At 38.3% G+C, this 19,882-nt stretch overlaps 1 protein-coding gene across 2 annotated transcripts in view; it reads right to left on the bottom strand.

The window, feature by feature from the left end:
- Window positions 1–7,520: 7,520 nt before the first annotated feature.
- UBXN7 (UBX domain protein 7) overlaps window positions 7,521–19,882 on the bottom strand; it is a 47,221-nt gene continuing 34,859 nt past the window's right edge. For both annotated transcript variants that reach the window (XM_057738679.1, XM_057738677.1), the window contains exons 6-11: window positions 19,684–19,830; window positions 18,195–18,285; window positions 17,531–17,658; window positions 11,342–11,735; window positions 11,138–11,217; window positions 7,521–9,496 (exon numbers count right to left, since the gene is read on the bottom strand). In XM_057738679.1, the coding sequence (XP_057594662.1) occupies window positions 9,335–9,496; window positions 11,138–11,217; window positions 11,342–11,735; window positions 17,531–17,658; window positions 18,195–18,285; window positions 19,684–19,830 (1,002 nt within the window). In that variant the 3' untranslated portion in view covers window positions 7,521–9,334. The remainder of the gene's footprint in view (window positions 9,497–11,137; window positions 11,218–11,341; window positions 11,736–17,530; window positions 17,659–18,194; window positions 18,286–19,683; window positions 19,831–19,882) is intronic.

The raw sequence follows: 19,882 nt of genomic DNA, 5'->3' as shown, positions 1-19,882 counted from the left end.
AGGAATGACGCTACCACCTACCCACTGCCGGAGACTTGAGTCATTCTTGATTTCTTTCCCTCATTGCCCCACATCTAACCCAACAGTGAAGTCTTTACATTTCTACCTAAAATGCATCTCTACACTACTTCCCGGTCCCACGGCCATTACGCTGGTCCAGGCAATTGCCGTCTTGTGCCCTGATCACTGCAACAGCCTCCCCTCTCTCTTTTCCAATCCCCCTCCACACCACAGTGGCGTCTGAGGCTCTCTGCGAACCAGACGAACGCCTCACCGGCCTCGTGAGGTGCTGGGTGATCCGGCTTCTACGCATTTCATGCCACTCCCTTTGCTCACAACGTGCGGGACACGCTGGCCTCCTCTCAATACCTCAGATGCACTGAAATGTTCCCGTCCACGGCCTCTGCACCGTCATCCTCCTCGGAAGCTTCCCCCTGCTCTCAGCACACACCACCCTCTCTTTATCCTTCAGCGTCAGCCTACATGTTCACTCCCCAACACCTTATTTAAATCGGAATTCTCTACTGGCTCCTTTTCCAGTTTTGTTCATAGCGTTTGAGTCAAATCTATGTTTTTTTCATTTGTTTGCTGTCTGTATCCCTGGCTGGAAAGAAAGCTCCTTGAGGGCAGGGGCTGGGTCTGTCCCGCTCACCTCGCTCTCCTGTAACTCCTGGCTTTTCTCCCATTCGCTTGGTAATTACTTTTTTTCCTTCACTTGTTTAAGCTGAGTCCTTAATGAGCCATCAGTCACTGCTGGAGTCTGACGAGTCTCTGCTTGAACTGCCAATACGTCAAATATAGACTCAATCTGCTAACAAGGTTAGCTAGCCCAATGACTTCATGAACAGTTCAACCAACATTTACAGAGCGTTCATCGTGAATGTTCAACATGTACCTAGGAGCAGCGGAGGAGAAGCTAACAAACATCACCCCCGACAACAAGACTGTGAACTAACCTTTGTCGATAAATACTACGGTGTCCTAAACATGAGACCATAAAAGCAAACCTGAACTGTATTAACAAAAGTGGTATCCAGAGTCTTACCTCACAGAAACAACAATGCAAAAAAAAAAAAAAACAACTAATACTGAAAAGTTTTTGATTTTATTTCCAAGATCAAATATTACAACAGGACATTTACATGTATTTATAAAAAAATGCAGCAGTTGAATTTATAGATCAGAGGTTTCCTTGAGTTTGGTCCCTCTCTCAGCACAGTGAGCTGATGTCTTCAAAGACTCCCCTCCCTCCCCCACCCCAAATGTCCCACCGCCCCCCTCCCCCATTCAAGTTGCAGTATCAATATAAAGCAACTGGGTACAACACAGCAAGAATATTGACAATTTGGTACAGCCAGAACCAGAGGATCCCCAGCCGAGAGAAAGACCCTCACTTTAGAAAGTATTTACCTATAGACTATGTATAGCTATAGATACATCACACCCAGTTATCTAAGATTTCCCTGGTTTTAGAGCACGTGGAAATTCCATTGAGTCTTAGCCAGCAGTTACAGCTCTGCTTTATCTTACGCCTTGTTCTTCTCCTCCTCCAAGTTCAGATTTTCTATGGCCTCCATATGTCTTCAAATTTAAGGCTTTCCCTAGCACCTTTATTATCACTTACTAGAAATACAGGAGGGTCTCTAGTGTGCCTTGAACAAAAGAATTTATTGGATGATCCAGCTGCCCCTTTCTCACTGGTCCCAAAGCCTTCTTCCCACTCTTGAGAAGAACCGCAGAAACAAATTATCTCCTAGCACCATGGGCTTAAAGCCCAGAAAACTGAGAACTATATGTACGTGCATTTTAGGGAGCGCTTGCCAGAAACACTACAACAGGAGCACTGTCTCTGTCCATTATCTTCTTGGATTCAATAACAAAGTTACACTACAGACTAAATTTAGAGCATGTCCTGCATTAAGAGTGCAAATCTCACTAAGACCACCACTTTATCCAGAATAAGGTGAGTACACAAACATCCCAGGGAATTTCTAAACAGTTAGAAACTGCTTGAGAACACTAATGCAAATACCCTAAGTTGACTTCACTCAAGCCCCCAACCCACCCCCATCCCTATCCCCAAATTTCATTCCTTGATTAACTTCCTTGAATAAGACAGGAAGTGAGGTTTGGAAAATGACATGGAAATGCTTAAAAAACACAATTAGTGAAGACATGCCAGAACTGGACATCCCAGATGATTCAAAACGCACTATTCAAACTGAACTCATACAAAGCACACACAGAAGTCTACAAACACTCCTGAGAGTTTCCGCGGAGCAATCAATACCTACTTTGTTTCTTAAAGGGTTAAAAAAAAAAAAAAAAGACACCAGATGCTTAGAATTTGTTAACAATCAAAAGGAAAACCGTTCTAGAAAAAAAGATTCTTAAAAGAGTGAATAAAACTGTCTAAAATTCACGCCAAAGCTTGGCTGGAAGCCCCTCAAAGTCTAAGCACTGTGTTAACATCCACTGGTGCTCTTTTCTCTACATCTAAGAATAGAGGATTATCCCATAGCTTTACTGTCTGACACCCAGCAAGTTTTAAATAGCCTTTCCAAGCCGAAGGGACAAACCTAGGAAAGTAACAAGGCCCAAGTCCCCCAAGAGGTAAGATAAGCTGCCCCTACAAGTTTGCTACTCATCAACTGAAAAGTGGAGGTCACATACTACTTTCATTCTAATTAGCAGGTAAGAGGGGATTTTCTGGTGGCAATGGTCACTCCATGTGAGGTGTAACTTACAGGGCAATAAATTATCAAAAAGTTACTGTTAAAGAGCATGTGATTAGTGTCAAAAACCTATTTATATTTTGAATCACACCATTTATTGATATTTTCCATTATTAAGAACACAGAAGCTTTGAGGAAAGCATACTATAAAACCATTTTGTTGAAAACAGAAAGATATCCAACTGATCATCAACATTCCAATGTCATTAACTTGAAATGCATCCTGGTGACACGTACTCTAAAGTCAGCAACCCTGACAGAGGGAAAAAAAAGAGCAGAATGGCAGGGAATGGTTCCAGATCAAGAATTTCTCTCCCTTAGCAGTTAAGATGCCCATATTGAGTCTATGAAAAAAGCAAACAGGAAATATTTTGAGGGGAGAATTCAATTCCAGGTCAGAATTTATCTAATAATTTGAAACATTTTCCCTTTTATTTACCATGTCTAATAGATGAGTGATTCATGGTGGCCCAGTTAGATTAATAACATCTTCTAATGGAGATAAAATTTTTCTTATGTTAAGTTATTCTTCCAGTTTGTAAACCCAAGTGACCTTATAAGGGATATAAAATCTTAGGGCATTTTGATCTCTGAAGAGGAAATACTACTAAGCAAACAACAAAAACTTTCTGTTTGTTGCAACAGGACTAAGTACAACAAAGCAACTCTCCATATTTATAGACTAATGTGATTGTTCTTAAGCAAAATACTATCATCAGTATCTCTATCTCTAATCCTACACATAAGTCCGGTTATCTTTTGAAAATACTTTACAGAAATGCTAAATTAAGTTTTATTAAAGTAGTTCATATTAGGCTGCTCAACTCTACTTTGAGATCATATGTCAACGAAAGGCCTGTACCAAAAACTAACTTGTTTATGAGAATGACTGAGATTCTAAGCAAATACAACTTCATTCCATGGGCCAAAAAGTGGGGAGGGGTGTCATGGAGCTAGCCGTTCTATATTTGGAGTAAGGATACTTAGGTAAAGAGAAAATGAGTTATAAAAATGATGTTTGCCTCAAATTCTTTCCTTATATATTAATTTATAAAAATGAAAAATGTTACATATTAAAATTTAGAAATGGAATTTCTTAAACATCGCCAATTTCATTAAAAATCATGACATGTTCTGAGAATAGATGTCAAAAATCAAGAACGTAAAAGACAAAGCTGTATTAAAACTTTTCTAATTTTCTAAGGGTCTCATTACAGCCAATAACTTAACCACAAGATCACTTCATGGGAAAACTACCAAGGTCATCATAATCTCTATTAAAAAAAGCTAGATTTGAAGCTGTCTCTAGCAGGATTGACACATAGGTGAATCAAAGCCCAAAAGAGCCATCAATGAAATACCGAATTTCTACATGTCAAGAGAAATCAACACACTGGCTTGGTGTTTGTTCTCTGTTGGTTATTTTCTGTACTAAAGAACATTCTTACCACCATTCTAAAACGTGTACAGTGCAATACTAAGTTTCATGGCGAGATAGTAACTGAAATGCTTAAGCAAGGCAAATCAATGAAATTGAATATTCATAGCACACAGCTATCTTTAAGTGGCCTTTTCATCAAAGCGTATGTTATTGGAAAATTGCCAAGCTCACCAGAAGGGTGGATTCTCCTCTCATTTAGTTTTACACAAGACCTTACTTATCAACCCCCATCCCATGATTTACTATTGAGTAGTAGTACTGAATACTATTTACTCGCTCTCTTTGGCCCTAAATGAAAGAGGGCCAGAGAGAGAGAATGACACCATGGAGATACACTCTATGGGATACGAAATATTTTTAAAAGTCAGCCTAACTGGATCTTGAAAAACTTGTTTCTGTCAAAAGCAAGTGTGAATTCTACAACTTACACAAATCAATTTCCTAACAAATGCTCAGTCAGTAAAGTGCTCTGTTTAAGCACACATATAAAATAAAATTTAGCTCTGGTGTCAATGAATTATTTGGTTCTCATTACATTTTAGTCATACTCAACACTGATTAGGCATACAGCGTTAAGTTTTAAAAGTAATGAATTGTGTTTAAAAGATCATTACTCGATCTGTAACTATTACAGTCTCCTTTTTGGAGATTTCAGTCATCACAGTAAGGGTAGATCAAGTTACTGGGCAAATGAAACCTGGACACAGAAAAAAAGCAAGAAGTGATTAACAAGCATACTTTTAATTATCCTAGGGATAATACGTAAAATAAAGGGAAGAGACTAAAAGTGTTAAATTTTGGAGTGGAAAGGATTCAGAGATAATTTAACTCAGTGGTCTACAACCTGTGGGTTCCAAGAGCTTCTGCAAAGGGTCTGCAATTCCATACACACATTTCCATTTTCTCCACTTATGGAATTAACGATATTTATACTTAACCCCACAACTCCCCACCACTACCCAATTTTAAAATTACAAGCCCTTTTACTTGAACAGACGAAGAACTACTGACCTAGTCCAGTTCTCTATTAGAAGCAGAGCTGTTACCCAAGTACACTTATCACCTACATATAGTGCCACTTCTGCATATTATATATATTGTACTACACATTTAATTTGTGCCTGGGTAGAGAAATTAAGTCTTTCCTTCACTTCTCAGTAGCAAGTGGCTCCCTCTGCCATTTTCCCAAGTGTCCAGGTGAGATCCTTGCTAGCTAAAACCTTTTATCCTGGGATCCATGATTCTTTCCTACTTGGGTACTAGTTATGCTGTGCTGGTAAACATCATGCCCTAAATCTAGTAGTTACAAAAACTGGAACTAAAGAATACAGGGAAGTCTAAAGAAAATCTGAGCCACAGTGTTTGCCACCTCTCAGTTTTATTTTCCTAACTAAAGCCTACACTATTCTTTACCCTTTCTAAATTTCTATTGTAATTATGGTTCAGTGTCAGAAAGGTAAGCATTTGCATGTTCTGCTATTATCTCACGAGTAGTGTGTCTCTCCAACTGGATAAAACAGGCAGGAACCAGATCTTAGATTTCAAGATTTTTACAACTTTGATTAAGAACTCAAATAATTGTTAACTTACAGAATCAAAGAAATAGAATTTTATAGGAGATTTTAAAATATACACATAGAAGGTCCAATAATCTAATATAATATAGATGGGATACAGAAAAGATAATTCTATCTTTTCTGAGAAATGGTTAAAAATTTGATAAAATTCTTTTATATCCTTTCCATTTTTTCTTGGCAAATAATGCCTTTCCATTTTTTCTTGACAAATAATGCCAGTTATTTTCCTTTCACATTTTCATCAGTGCATCATTTTTTTTTTTTTTTTTGGGGGGGTACACCCAGTGCATCATTTTAAAAAAGCAATTAGTAATCAGTCCCTCAAAATAACAGTATAAATAAGAATTTATACGCATAGCACAAATCTCACAAGCTTTAAGGAAACAAAACCAAATGATAACTTATAAGGTCAAATAATGGGAAGATAACCTTTTGAGCAAACTGATTCTATTGCAGGAGACTACAGCATGGGCGTCAAGAGAACATGAATGCCAATTCTGATTTGGCCACTTACTAGCTGTGACATCCTGAACAAGTTCTCCGAACTTCAATTTTCATCCTTATGTATAAAATGGGGGAAATATGCATTTTGTAGAGTTCTTAGGGAGATTAAAGGAGAACATGCACATAAAGTACCTAGCACATGTTAGTTACTCAAAATTAGTTCCCTGTTCTTCCCTCACTTGGCTGTTTTCTCTGGTCCCTTCCTAAATCAAATTCAAAAGACTTTCTGTTACTCTTGCCCCCAATTGTTTTCATTTCACTTCCCTATATTTGTCTCCTGTCATTTACTCTCGAAGTGTACCTTGTTCTTTTCCTCCCTACCTTTTATGACCTCTTTCAAGCTGTTTCCAATACCTACAAGGAATGACTCGTTTTACCCAATCTTACTCCTTCATTTTATCTATTCAATAAAACCTCTCCTCCAAAGAGCTGAGGAATTTGCAGAGGAAATAAGACGTACTACCTAAGTGGACTCAGTTCTTGAACAAAGCACAATCCATACTCCTCCTGGGTACCATCCCGGGAAGCCTCCCCCACGGGCCTCTACGTCAAGCCCCAGGATCATTACACTCCTATCTCAAAATAAAATAAGATCCTCTACATCTTGTACTCTAAACACCCCCGTTTAATCTAAGTTGGATCAGTATCTCCTGCCCTATCTCTTTGATATGCTTACTTGTATCACTTTGATGTGGTCATCTCACCGTAGCTTAAGTTGAAAAAGTCACTTTGGCTTTTCATAAATGGTTATGCCAGGGCTGTGCTTATCCAAAAGAACTACATCCTATCATTAATGAACATGTTGTCTCAAGTTCTCTAGATATGTCTTATAAAGAGAAACTAGTAGGTAAAAGAATGAAACAGAATCCTATGGGGAAAATTCTTGACTTCGTATTTTTGACAGATTTGGACTTTTGCTGTGACTTTGCTGAGAGTGCAGCTGGGTGCCATCACAGCACCAAAGCTGAGCATAACCTCACTTCTTACCCTGTGCCTCCCTGAAGTTTTAGATTTCTGACCTTGTCCAGAACCAACAATTTTTTTACCCTCTAATGCACCTTTGTATATAGCTCTATTCTTCAGATAGCAAGTATATTATCCAAGTTCAGAGATATAACTGAGGAATTAACATGAAAACCATGCTTCCTCAATAAATCAGAAGCTGTTAGTTAGCCTTGAGAGCCTATGAAGAAACACCAAAGTGGTATTACTCCGTCACCAATCTAAAGAGAGAACTCTGACTCAAGGTATAAATGAAGTTGTAATTATATAAATATATTTATAAATATTTATACAATTATATACTTATACATAAGCACTTACACAGACTTAGAAAAAAATGTAAGAACATTAATTCAATAGGACTCACTGAAGAATAAACAGAATTTTCCATGATTTCCTTGAGGAGATACATAACTCATTCTTTAGGGAGGGTCCCTCAAAGTCCAACCATTAGAAACCGTACTCTCTAATTGTGTTCTAGCAACACACAAGCACCTTTTTTTTTTTTACTCCCCTAGTTGCCAAGAGAGCGATCTTAAAGCAGATGGGAGCCTAAAGGTCTCTGAGCCATGGAATTTATGTTCCTCAAGCACAAGAACCAATCAACCTAAACCCCAACTGACAAAATAGGTTCATTCTGTATTATGGTTTTATAACAAGTCAAAGGTCTGATTCTGCCACCAGAATTACTGATGTCCCTTCAGAGGACTCTAAAGCTCAAAATAAGAATTGAGCAAAATGTGACGCTGATAAGTCAAATCGTATTATATAGATTCAAGATGGCCTCTTCTAAATAACACTGAAAAAAGCGTTCATCAGCTACAACTTGGACGTGGCTTTTGTTGGCAGAACAAACCCACATCTGAAGATTACTGGTACTCTTCCCCACCTCCCTTACTCAACGCTGTCTTATGAATTGATTTTAAAGGTCTTCCCCTTAGAGAGGTTTTCAGTTTTATGCCTTTTACAAGAAACAGCATGAGGAATTAAGCTCATTCAGTCACCAGAGCCTTTTAGAGACGGTTCCAACCAAGGGCAAAAAATGAATCATTATTTCTAACCAAATGAATATGGTTAGCAACTCTCAGCTGCATCTTTCCTTTTTCCCCAGGGGCGTACATTAAGTATGCCTTAAAGCACATACACAATCAATAGCCATCGTGGTTACAACTACAAGCCATTGTCCTCATGATTATTGAACACCTGCCTTTCTATAGATCACTTGTGGACCCAAACAATGGAAGGGCCAAAGGAACTAATATGCTGTATGGGCAAAAACAGCGAGCATCTTCCTACCCCAGTCACCACAATATGCTCACGAAATGTCCATTCCAGGACTAGCAGGATCAAGATAGTTTATAGATTCATAAAGCAAGCTGTCTCAAGGCTAGGATATTGAAAGCCACCCCATGCTACTCACCCTAATTTAACATTCTTTCTGTCAATAACACATATCATGGAAATAATTCTAGCTGGGAAGATGGGAATCCTCTGAAAAACAAATTTAAATATATGAGCAATAATTATAAAGGATGCTTTTTTCATGTAAACAAAAGCCTGGACACTTTGTTTCGTGATATTTCCTACATGAATAACAAAACAAAACAAAACAAAAAACAAAACACGTGTTACAGAATTTCTTCTCCCTACTAAACATGGGGCTTACAAAAAAGGGAGGCTGTTCTTACTCTGAATCTAGCCATTCCTTTACCAAACGAGTCTGAGGAGTAACATTATCATTTGATCCCCAAAAAGTGCCGTGAAAGAGACCACTTATTGGAACACATTTCCTGCTGCCAGTACTAGGAGGTCTTATCCTAACACTTCCATTTGGTCACCAGATTAGGTAAGAAAGAGAGGGGAAAGTAGGAAAAAGAAAAATGGGAGAGGAGAGAATAAAAGGGGTGGGAGTGAGACTGATTACAGGACAGAACAAGAAATAAAAGAGAAGGCAGGTGACTTGCTTGCCCAACTTTGGCTCTACGGTCCAATGAGCCAAATGCATACTCAGTGACATGGTATCTCACAGAGAAAGGGAAAAAATGGGGTGAGCTGAGAGAGGTCAGGCCATGATGTTAATTTCTTTCCTGTACAAAGACAGTCTCTTGAGGACAAAGGCCGGCCTCTTGTAATGTAATATCATAGTCCAGATGAGAGAGTTTCCTTCGAGGGAAGTTGGTGAGAAGTTCAAAACGTTCATTTGGATATCCTTTAGACTGGACATGCTTCACCAAAGCCTATGAAAAATAAGAGAAAGACAAAGCTGTTAGGTGGAAACAAAAAGAAAGAGCATATTGAAGAATTTAAAATATAACATTCATTTTTAAATGAGATAAGATGTAAGTTTATGTTATTCTTTCAGATAATCTAAGCTTATGCCCTTTTTTTGGAAATAAAGCTTATTATTTATTTTATTATTATTATTGTTTTGGGGGAGCTTCGTTGGGTCTTCGTTGCTGAGCATGGGCTTTCTCTAGCTGTGGCGAGCAGGGGCCACTCTTCGTTGTGGTGCGCGGGCTTCTCAGCGCAGTGCTTTTCTTGTTGCGGAGCACAGGCTGTAGGCATGTGGGCTTCAGTAGCTGTGGCGCACGGGCTCAGCTGCTCCTCGGCATGTGGGATCTTCCCGGATCAGGGACGGAACCTGTGTCCCCTGCCTTGGCAGGTGGATTCTTAACCACGGCGCCACCAGGGAAGCCCTAAGTTTATTCTTGTGGAAGGGGATGGGGAGATAATAAACCTGTACCCAATAATTTAGAGCCATTAAATGATACTGAAAGGGACAGGGTTATTATTGTCTCTCCAATAAACAAACTCAGTTTCTGTTTATAAAATTACTGTCCTCATTTTTAAACATTTTATCAGTTTTTCTTCCTTCTATTTATCAGGAAAGATATGTCATTCATCCTATTTTGTCACCTTTGCACTGAATCCCTTCTTGCCTTCTTAGAAACCCCAGAATACCACTCTTTTATAGGTATCGTCAACAGCTCCTGTACAGATGCTTCCCGTCAGACTTACACGTGCTCAGTCTCTCCTTCAAACCATCTTTTCCCCTCTGATTACTGCCCACTCCCCACTCTAGCTTCTAAACCAACCTTCTCAAAAAAGTGGTCGGTACTTTTTTGTACTATTCATTGTCTCATCTCCCATTCCTTTCCAATGACTAGACTAGGGAGACAGTCTGGGTATTCGCACCAAAGGCCAGAGGCTACTTGCATTCAAGTCACAGTCTTCAAGATTCTAACTATTTTCAGCCACAGCAAATGGCCGGCTATGAACACCTGACCCAAGGAGGATTCGTTCGTAGGCGAACCTAAGCAAGTCAGATTCATGCTCTCTTCCAGGAGTTGAGCAACAAGAGGGAAGGCCCATCAGCGGTGGACTCTGGAGAAAAGGCCCCCAAGCATCACTATGATGGACTATGTACAAACTGTTTTGCAAACAAAGCCACCAGGATACGGAGAGAAGAATGGCATGAAGCAGAGAATCACAAGGGGGAAACCCAACAGGCCCCACAAGAGAAACACACAGGAAAATAGTCTTGCTTCTTAATGACTGTGCAGTTCCAGCTACTAGGAAACCCAGGAGGCCCCTCTACAGTCTTCAAATAACCCAACTCCCCTTTTCCAGGAAATAATTTCAGCTGGATTTCTATTACATGCAGCCATGGAATAGGAAAGCCTTGACTTGAACAGACAGACTATGTGAGCTGTCCAAGATAATTTGGGAAGGAAATAAAGCAGTCAGAATTAAGATGCACCACAGTGAAGTTTCCAGTTAGAGGTCAGACCTAACACCTACTTCAAAGAATCATCAAGCTAATTACGCCAATTAGTTTTCCCTGCTTCAAGTAAATGCTTCCAATTAGATATACTTACTAGCAGTTTAGCTTGCTCTGGAAGAGTGATTTGTTCCCTTTTTCCATCTGGATACCGCAACATCAGCTGTGCTTTTGGTCCTTAAAGAAGGGTTTAAAAAAAAAAAAAAAAGCTGCTTAAGATAGATGACTAATTTAAACAAATAAATAAATCCCTTCAGTAATATTGAAGTTTTAACTAAAGGAAGTCTAAAATGTAACCCACCATTTACATCAATGCCTTCCACTATTCCATCTGATTTTTCAGGTGACATCTCCAGTATTTCTGAATCCACGGCTGGCAATCCTTGGTGGTTTGTGGCTGTTCCAGGCTCAGTTCTGGCAGGGGGCTCAGTCAGTGACCTTCTGTTCTCCTCTTTTCTATGCCCCAAATCTTTGTGGGGAGACTTTCTAGACTTGGCAAGATTCTCTACCTCCTCCTCTTCATCAGAGCCACAAACGGATATGAACTCCTCACTGCCAGAAAAAAGTTCAGATTCAGATTCTTCATCTGAGCGGCTATCCTGTTTTGTCTGTGTGGAATCAAAATGTGTCTCTTGTAAGGAGGCTCTGATGGCAGCTTCTAGCTGGCTGTCTTCACTTGCATCTATAAGGCTCTCCTGCAAGATGCAGTCATAAAACATGGGTAGAAAGAAAAAGGAAACTGTTAAACCAAAAAATAAGTCAAATAGGGCATAGGAAATGTAACAGTCAGCTTGCCATTATTATTTTCTGCTGGATCTATCTCTTCTACTAAATTTTAAGCTATCTGAGGGCAACAACTCTGTCTTACACAGCCAAGTTGGAATGGAATTTTAAAAACAAAAATAAAAACTGTCTTCCTATCTGGCACAAGATCGCACATACAGGACTTCGCAGTGGGGGGGGGGGGAATCAAAGTGAATAAAACCAAGAAAACAACTGATTCCTTGCCCAGAACAAGACACGAATTAAGGTTTTAAATATAAAGCCAAAACATCAGTCCTGAAAACGAATGAACACAGAGAAAGATGTTTATCTTGCTTACTGTTGTACACTTCAACTAGCATTGCTTTGGCACACAGAAGGATATTGATCAATAAATAACTCAGTAATGGCCATTTTGCAAAAAAATCTAAGTCAGACCTTTAACATTCAAAACAAAACAAAATACCACATAAAAAAATACGAAAAACAACTATATTTTCCCAAGCTTAATTTCAGTGAAGGTTTTCACTGTGATTGTGAAAAGCAATTTTCAATATTTTCCCCTGGAAAAGTTCTATAATGTCACATATTTCACTAAACTTATTGAGTCACAAAATATGAATTGCTTGAGTGGAACTTACTTAGATCCTAACTCAAACAAGCTATACAAAAAAATTTTTTATGACAGCCAAAAATTGAACACTGGATATCTTATAAAAGAACTACTGTTAATTTTCTGAGGGTGTGTCAATGGTACTGTGATTGTTTTTAAAAAATAAAAAGAAGCTTTATCTTTTAAAGATACATGCCAAAGTATTAATGAATGAAACAATGAATTCTGAGATTTGCCTCAAAATAATGAATAAAGGATGGGGTACAACCGAAACAAGACTGGCCACATGTTGTTAATTACTGAAATTAGTTAATGGATACACAGAAACTCAAAAAATTCCTTGTACTTAAAATTTTTTCACAATAAAAAGTTTAGGTTGCTAACAAAAACTAAGGGAGCCTCAATTTGGCTTTCCCTGTCTGCCAATCACACAGTAAAACTTTTTTAAATTTTAAAGGAAGTTAAGGCTAATTTATCACCAAAGGAAAAAGCAGGCAGATGCGCCCGTGTGACCTGCAACAGCTCAGGCAAACTGCCGGTTTACAGTAATGATGCTGCCCAGCCTGCAGCCTGATTTTAAGATTGCTGCCACGGCAGACACTGCTGGTTGCCAACATGCATTCTCCTCTGATTCCTTACTTACAGAATCATGATTAACTCTATAAAAGGAAATATGTCCACTAAAAAATTCCATTTACCAGTTCCCTTGCAGCCAAAAAAAAAAAAAAAAAAAATTGTAGGATGCAACTTAAAAAAGCACTTACAGAGAAAGTATAGAACTAAATGCCTCAAATGAATAAGTTTCCATCTTGAATTAAAAAGTACCACATAGAAAAAAAATTAAATTAACCCAAACTACACAGAAGGAAAAAGGAAAAGACAGAAATCAACCAATAACTTAGAAAACAAAAGAAAAATCAATGAACCCAAAAGCTGGCTTTTTAAAAAAGTCAATAAAATTGACAAGCCTCTAGTCAGACTGTCAGGGGAAAAAAGCCACAAATTACCAATTATAGGACTGGGAGAGGAGCCATCCCTACAGATACTACAGTCATTGAAGGAATAATAAGAAATACAATGAACAACTTTACGTCAAATACATAAAGGTAAAATGGACAAGTCTCTGTAACGACACAACCTACTAAAGCTCATTAAAGAAGAAATAGATACCTGAATAGTCCTATATCTATGAATGAAATTGAATCTGTAGTTTAAAACTTCCCACAAAGAAAACTCCATGCCCAAGTGGCTTCGCTGGTAAATGTCATCAATTATTAAGGAAGAAATAATACCAATTCTACACAAACTCTTCCAGAAAACCAAAGAGGAAGAAATACTTCCTAGTTCATTGTGAGGCCAGCATTAACCTGATACCCAAGGCAGACAAAGACCAAGCTATTACAAAGGAAAGCAAAAGACAAAAAAAAACTATAAATGAATAACCCTCATAAACAGATATACAAAATTCTTGACAAAATTTTAGTAAGTTAAACTCAACAATATATATAAAAAAAAAAAAAGAGCAATGTATCATAACCAAGTGGGTTTTAGCCCAGGAATGCAAGGCTGGTTTAACATTAGAAAACCAACCAATAGAATTCACTAAAAAAGAAAACCATATTATCATCTCAACAGATGTAAAAAATCATATGACAAAATCCCCTCATAAAAACTCAGCAAACTAGGAATGAAAAGAAACTTCCCCAATCTGATAAAGTATATATATAAGAAACATATAGCTAACATCAAACTTAGGACTTCCCTGGTGGCGCAGTGGTTAAGAATCTGCCTGCCAATTCAGGGGACATGGGTTCGATCTCTGGTCCAGCAAGATTCCACATGCTCAGGAGCAACTAAGCCTGTGTGCCACAACTATTGAGCCTGCGTTCTAGAGCCCATGAGCCACAATTACTGAGCCCATGTGCCACAACTACTGAAGCCCAAGCACCTAGGGCCTATCCTCCGCAACAAGAAAAGCCTCTGCACTGAGAAGCCCACGCACCGCAACAAAGAGTAGACCCTACTCACTGCAACTAGAGAAAGCTCACGCACAGCAACAAAGACCCAACGCAGCCAAAAATTAAAATAAATAAATGGGGGAAAAAATAATAAAAATTTTTTAAAAATCAAACTTAATGGTCAAAGACTGAATACTTTTACCCCAACATCAGAAACAAGTTAAGGATGTCTAATCTCACAACTTCTATTTAACTTTGTACTGGAAGTTCTAGCAGAGAAAAAGAAATAAAAGGAATAGAGATTGTAAAGGAAGAAATACATAATCAGTCTTGCTGACATGACCATCTATATTGAAAATTCTAAGAAATCTACAAAAAAGTTACTAGACCTAATAAGTGAGTTTAGCAAGACTGCAGGCTACAAGGTCAATATACAAAAGCTACAAAATATTGCTGAGAGAAATTCAAGACTTTAATAAATGGAGAGATAATATGTCATGTCCATGGACCTAAAGACTCAATGTTGTTAAGATGTCAATTCTCTCCAAAATGACCCACAGACGAATGCAATTCCAATCAAAGTCCCAGCAGCTTTCCTTGTAGAAAGTGACAAGCTGATTCTAAAACTTACATGCAAATGCAAAGGGGACCTGAAATAAAACAACTATAAAGAAGAACAAAGTTGCAGGGCTTACACCACACCATTTCAAGACTTATAATAAAGCTATAGTAATCATTAAGACAGTAAATTAATGATATAAAGGAAGACAAACCAATCACTGGACAGAATAGAGTCCATAAACCCACACATATATAATCAATTTCTGACAAAGGTACAAAGGCAATTCAATGGGGAAAGGATAATCTTTTCAACAAATGGTGCTGGGACAAGCGTATAGGCAAATGCAAACAAAAAACTCCAACTCAATGCCACCCTGATACCATATACGAAAACTAATTCAAAGTGGATCACTGACTGAAGAGCTAAAACTACAGAAAATATGGGATAAAATCTTGGGTTAGGCTAAGATTTCTTAGATAAGACACAAAAAGCACAAAGTATAAAAGAAAGTTGATAAACTGCGTTTCATCAACATTTTAAAATTTGCTCTTCATGAAATGAATAAGCAAGCAATACGGTGAAAGAAAATATTTGCAAACCATATATCCAACAAAAGACTTATATCTTTGTTCCTTGCAACTCAATAAAAAGATATACAAGCCAGGAACATCCCTGGCAGTCCAGTGGTTAAGACTCTGAGGCTTCCACTGCAGGGGGCACAGGTTTGGTTCCTGCTTGGGGAACTGAGATTCCACATGCTGTGTACCACGGCGCACCCCCCCCCCCCACCGCTGTCCCACAGGCATACAACCCAATAAGAAAAAAAAATGAGCCTGAGATCTAACCAGACAGTTTACCAAAAGAGACAGTAAAAAAGCACATGAAAAGATGCTCGTATCAAAACTTGTCAAACTGTAAATTTTAAATATGCTCAGTTTACTACACATTATACTTCAATAAAGCTATGAAATTTTTAAAAATAAACAGCATCCACAAAAAAGCAAATAAATGTGCTTTTATGACATGCAATGTCTTGGACTGACTACAGATAACACTGTGTATCATGAAGGCTGATTTTAAAGAATGACATTACGATGGACTCAGTTTCCTATTTCACATCCAGTGTTCTTTACTTCTTTATTAAAAGAACCTCAACTGCGTTTGTACAAGAAAACGTGTCCAGCTAAAATAAGCAGAACTCTTATCTGTAGCTGTTTTACCTTTGTAACAGTAGACACCACCCCCTTCCTCCCTGTGCATGCTAGAATACATGAGCACAACATCTGTCCTGTGACCATGAGGATAAAAGCCAACACTAAGGACGCAAGGGGGGAAGAAAGAGGAGGAACCTGGTTCCTTGAGGACATCCACAGTACTCAAGTCCTATACTGCTTGCCTCTGAACTTCTTGTAGATAAAAGATGTCTTCCTTGTTTAAGCCATTATTTGTTGCTGTTTCTCTTGCACATAGTCGATCAAAATTTTTAACATTCAGAGAATTTAGTTCAGAAGTAGGGTCTGAGGTACTAGTCACCCAAATCAGCCCTATGTAATTGTCCAATTTTATGGTCCCACTCTTTTTCCTACTAAGTCCCTTAACTTTCGTAAGAAATCTGGTGAGATTTTAAACTCAACTTATGTTGTAATTCAGCAACTCAGAAGCTCAGGCTCTGGTTTTTGACCATTATCAGCCTATGACTGCAAAAGATAAGAAAACTCTCTTAGGAAAATCGTAGAAACTTCCTGAGTTGTTTAATGCCTTAAAAAAGAATTCTACTTAAGTAACATTTCTGAGTCATGGGGGGGGGGGGGGGGGGGCAGGGGCGGGGAGGAAGAATTCTATACAAACCCTTGGCAAGCACCCAGAGCCTCTCCTTAAATGGGCAATTTACTCTAGGTAATAATTTAAGGAACTGTTTCATCACTGCATGACACTGGATTACCAGAGTCACATCCTCTATAACTAATTTTATCCTCACTGCCACCAAGCCCAAACAGTTCCCACAACCAGTGTGAGATTCCCACATCTTTGAAGATCTCTTACTTGCAACTAATCTTGCTATCAATTATCAAACAGGTCTGCCTAGTAATAGCATATTATAGAAATTAAATATAGAAATAATCTTTGGGTGGGCCTGAGAGCCAGGTCCTAACGGTATGTAATCAGCAATAATGCCCAACTACACCATGAGAGTTATTCTAGCAAAAATACCATTTCCACTGCTACTTAGACCTGGATTCCAAAAGTCCAAGCAGTGCTGCCCCTGAAGAAGTGGGTTTCTCTGTCACCGGGCGTGCAGGTCAGTCCTTCTGCTCACTTTACATATTCACATTGCTTACTTCTAAATCCAGGTCTTAAGTCACATGCCTGACCCTAGCTGCAAGGGAGACTAGAAATATGACTCCTGTAATTTCACTGAGAAGACAGAACCCTTTCATAGGAAACTATCAAAATGTAAGATGTTATGCAGCCACAAAGTGTAACCGCCCACCACTTGCATTATTATCTTTACCATCTTAACCTCAAACATTTTATACAAGACACTTCCATACAATTACATTTAATTGCCCATCACCACTTCTTAATCATACTTACTGAACGGGCACATTTTTTGGGGGGACTGCTAGAAAGTCCATCCAGTTGCCCGTGTTCACCCAGAAATCCCGTTACTTGGTCCAAGAAAGAAGACACGTCTAACTGGTGCCACTCTACTAGCTTCTGACCTAAAGATTAAAAACCAGGATATAGAAACAAAATAAAATCAACACTCTTTCTGAATTCTAAGTATCTCTTTCAGTACATACATAATTAAAATTTACTGGGAACATACCCCTACCCAACACCAGCTTAAGTTACAGTTATGTCTTCATAACTTCATAAAACTCCATCAATTAATAACAAAGCCAGCTCTACCCTCTGCTTCTCTGGTGTGATTACAACCGGTACCTTAACAATCTTAACATTTTAATGACCTAAGGGAATACCTTAAAAAAATTTTTGATAAGGAAGACAAACAGCTATTCTCTGAAAGGACAGAATTGTACAAATATAAAATACTACCATCTCCCAAAGGTGTTGGAAACTGACTCCCTAAATGCACACATCAATAGATGTTTAATTCTCAAAGGCATAAACAAGAACCCTTCACCTAAATTACTATGAACAATTATGAAACTGGACCCAGTCAAATATTAAAGATTACTTAGGTAACTGAAAGATAAATGATAGGTTAGAGGCCATAACCTGAAATAACCCTTACCTGTCCGTGGATCCAAGATGGAAACATAGGGGAAATCCCCTAGCTTATAAAACTGTATGTATCTCTGACCTTCCTCACTGTCGTGATAAACCTGTTAAATCATTGATATTAAAAAAAAAAAAATTCAGTATCAGTACTCTTTAAAAAGTACCAACTATATCCTTGTTATATACCAACAGCAATTAATTCTCCAAAACACCTTTGGTATATGTTAGGATCTCACTTCCTACATTAAAGAGAAAATGAAGGTCACCTAGTGTGAACTCCCTCTACCTCCTGCCCTCGGTCACTTCTGAAACGTATATAAATACAGCAATCCATTCTTCCTTCTTTCCCAGTTCAGAAGAGATACTGCTCTTCCTTTTCAAGTTATCTGTCCACCGATGTCATTCCTGACTCTCAACCACATACATCTTAATAAATCACAGTATATTAATATTACAAGCTCAAGTGCCTAGCATACTGCTAGGCAAAGAGATGTTCAATCAACAGTAGCTGAATAAAAGGTTACCATTCAGAAAAAAATTTATTGAATTTAGGGGCCTGTAAAACACAAACAGGCAAATTACTAACATTAACAGCATGTCTTACAGTGGAGAAAATAAGTTCATTCAGAAGTTTTTATTTTCTATAATTTTTTTTTCTTTTTGACTGAGCCACGTGGCACACAGGATTTTAGTTCCCCGACCAGGGATTGAATCTGTGCCCCCTGCTGAAGCTCGGGGTCCTAACCACTGGACCGCTAGGGAATTCCCTGTAATTTTTCATAATATAAAAAACTAGAGCCAGATCATCTACCCTTAGCTTGGTAATTTATACGAAAAGAAACCAAAGCCAGTAACACTAAGTTTCAGGACATATAGTTAAAGACTATCAAACTCAAGCTAAAATCCAAGTCTTAGTCAAATGTTTTTCGATTACTTCCAGATCTTCCACATTCACACTATCGATTAGAGCAGCCACTAGGACATGGGCTACCGAAGCATCTGAAATGTGACCAGTCCTAACAGCTGTACTGCAAGTGTAAAATACAAACCAGATTCTGAAGGTTTAACACCAAGAAAAATAAATAAATCAAAACACCTCATCAATAGTAGTTTTTTATTAGAGATATTGATTTTTTAAATACATTAAAATCAATGCCTGTTTCTTTTGACCTTTTTCAATGTGGCCACTAGAAAATTTTAAATCACACTGCATTTCTATTGAACAGTACAGCTGTACACTCTATCAAGATGTTCAAACTCTTCTGAGATATGAATGCTATATGGTTTACATGCCTTGGTTCTTTTTTTCCTCCTCCCTTTCACTGCTGCCCCAACTTTCACTTGTCCTGACTATTTCAGCCATTATAGGTGGTTTTACTTTTTCAGTGTCAAACTTTAACTCAGTTATTAATTTCTTTCCAGTTTATAACCCAATTCCTCCTCCCCGACATCCCCTAGTACCGAAGTTAAATACTACAAAATTTTTGATTAACTCTCCCCACCTGCCAGAAAATGAAATGTTCCCGGATAATATTCTTCACAGCTTCATTGCTCCACACGTCACGGTTGAGGCACTGGCATGCAAAGTCTTGTACATTCTGAATGTTGATCATCAGCCACTTATTCTGCATCTGGCCACACTCTTTGGCCTGTAAGAGTAAGGTTACATAACAATTGTTAGAAACACTTTCTACTTGGTAA

This window comes from Hippopotamus amphibius, chromosome 6, assembly GCF_030028045.1.
Source record: "Hippopotamus amphibius kiboko isolate mHipAmp2 chromosome 6, mHipAmp2.hap2, whole genome shotgun sequence".
Taxonomy (NCBI): Eukaryota; Metazoa; Chordata; class Mammalia; order Artiodactyla; family Hippopotamidae; genus Hippopotamus; species Hippopotamus amphibius.
Note: the sequence above shows the minus strand (reverse complement) of the source record. Positions and strands in the feature narration are given on the sequence as shown.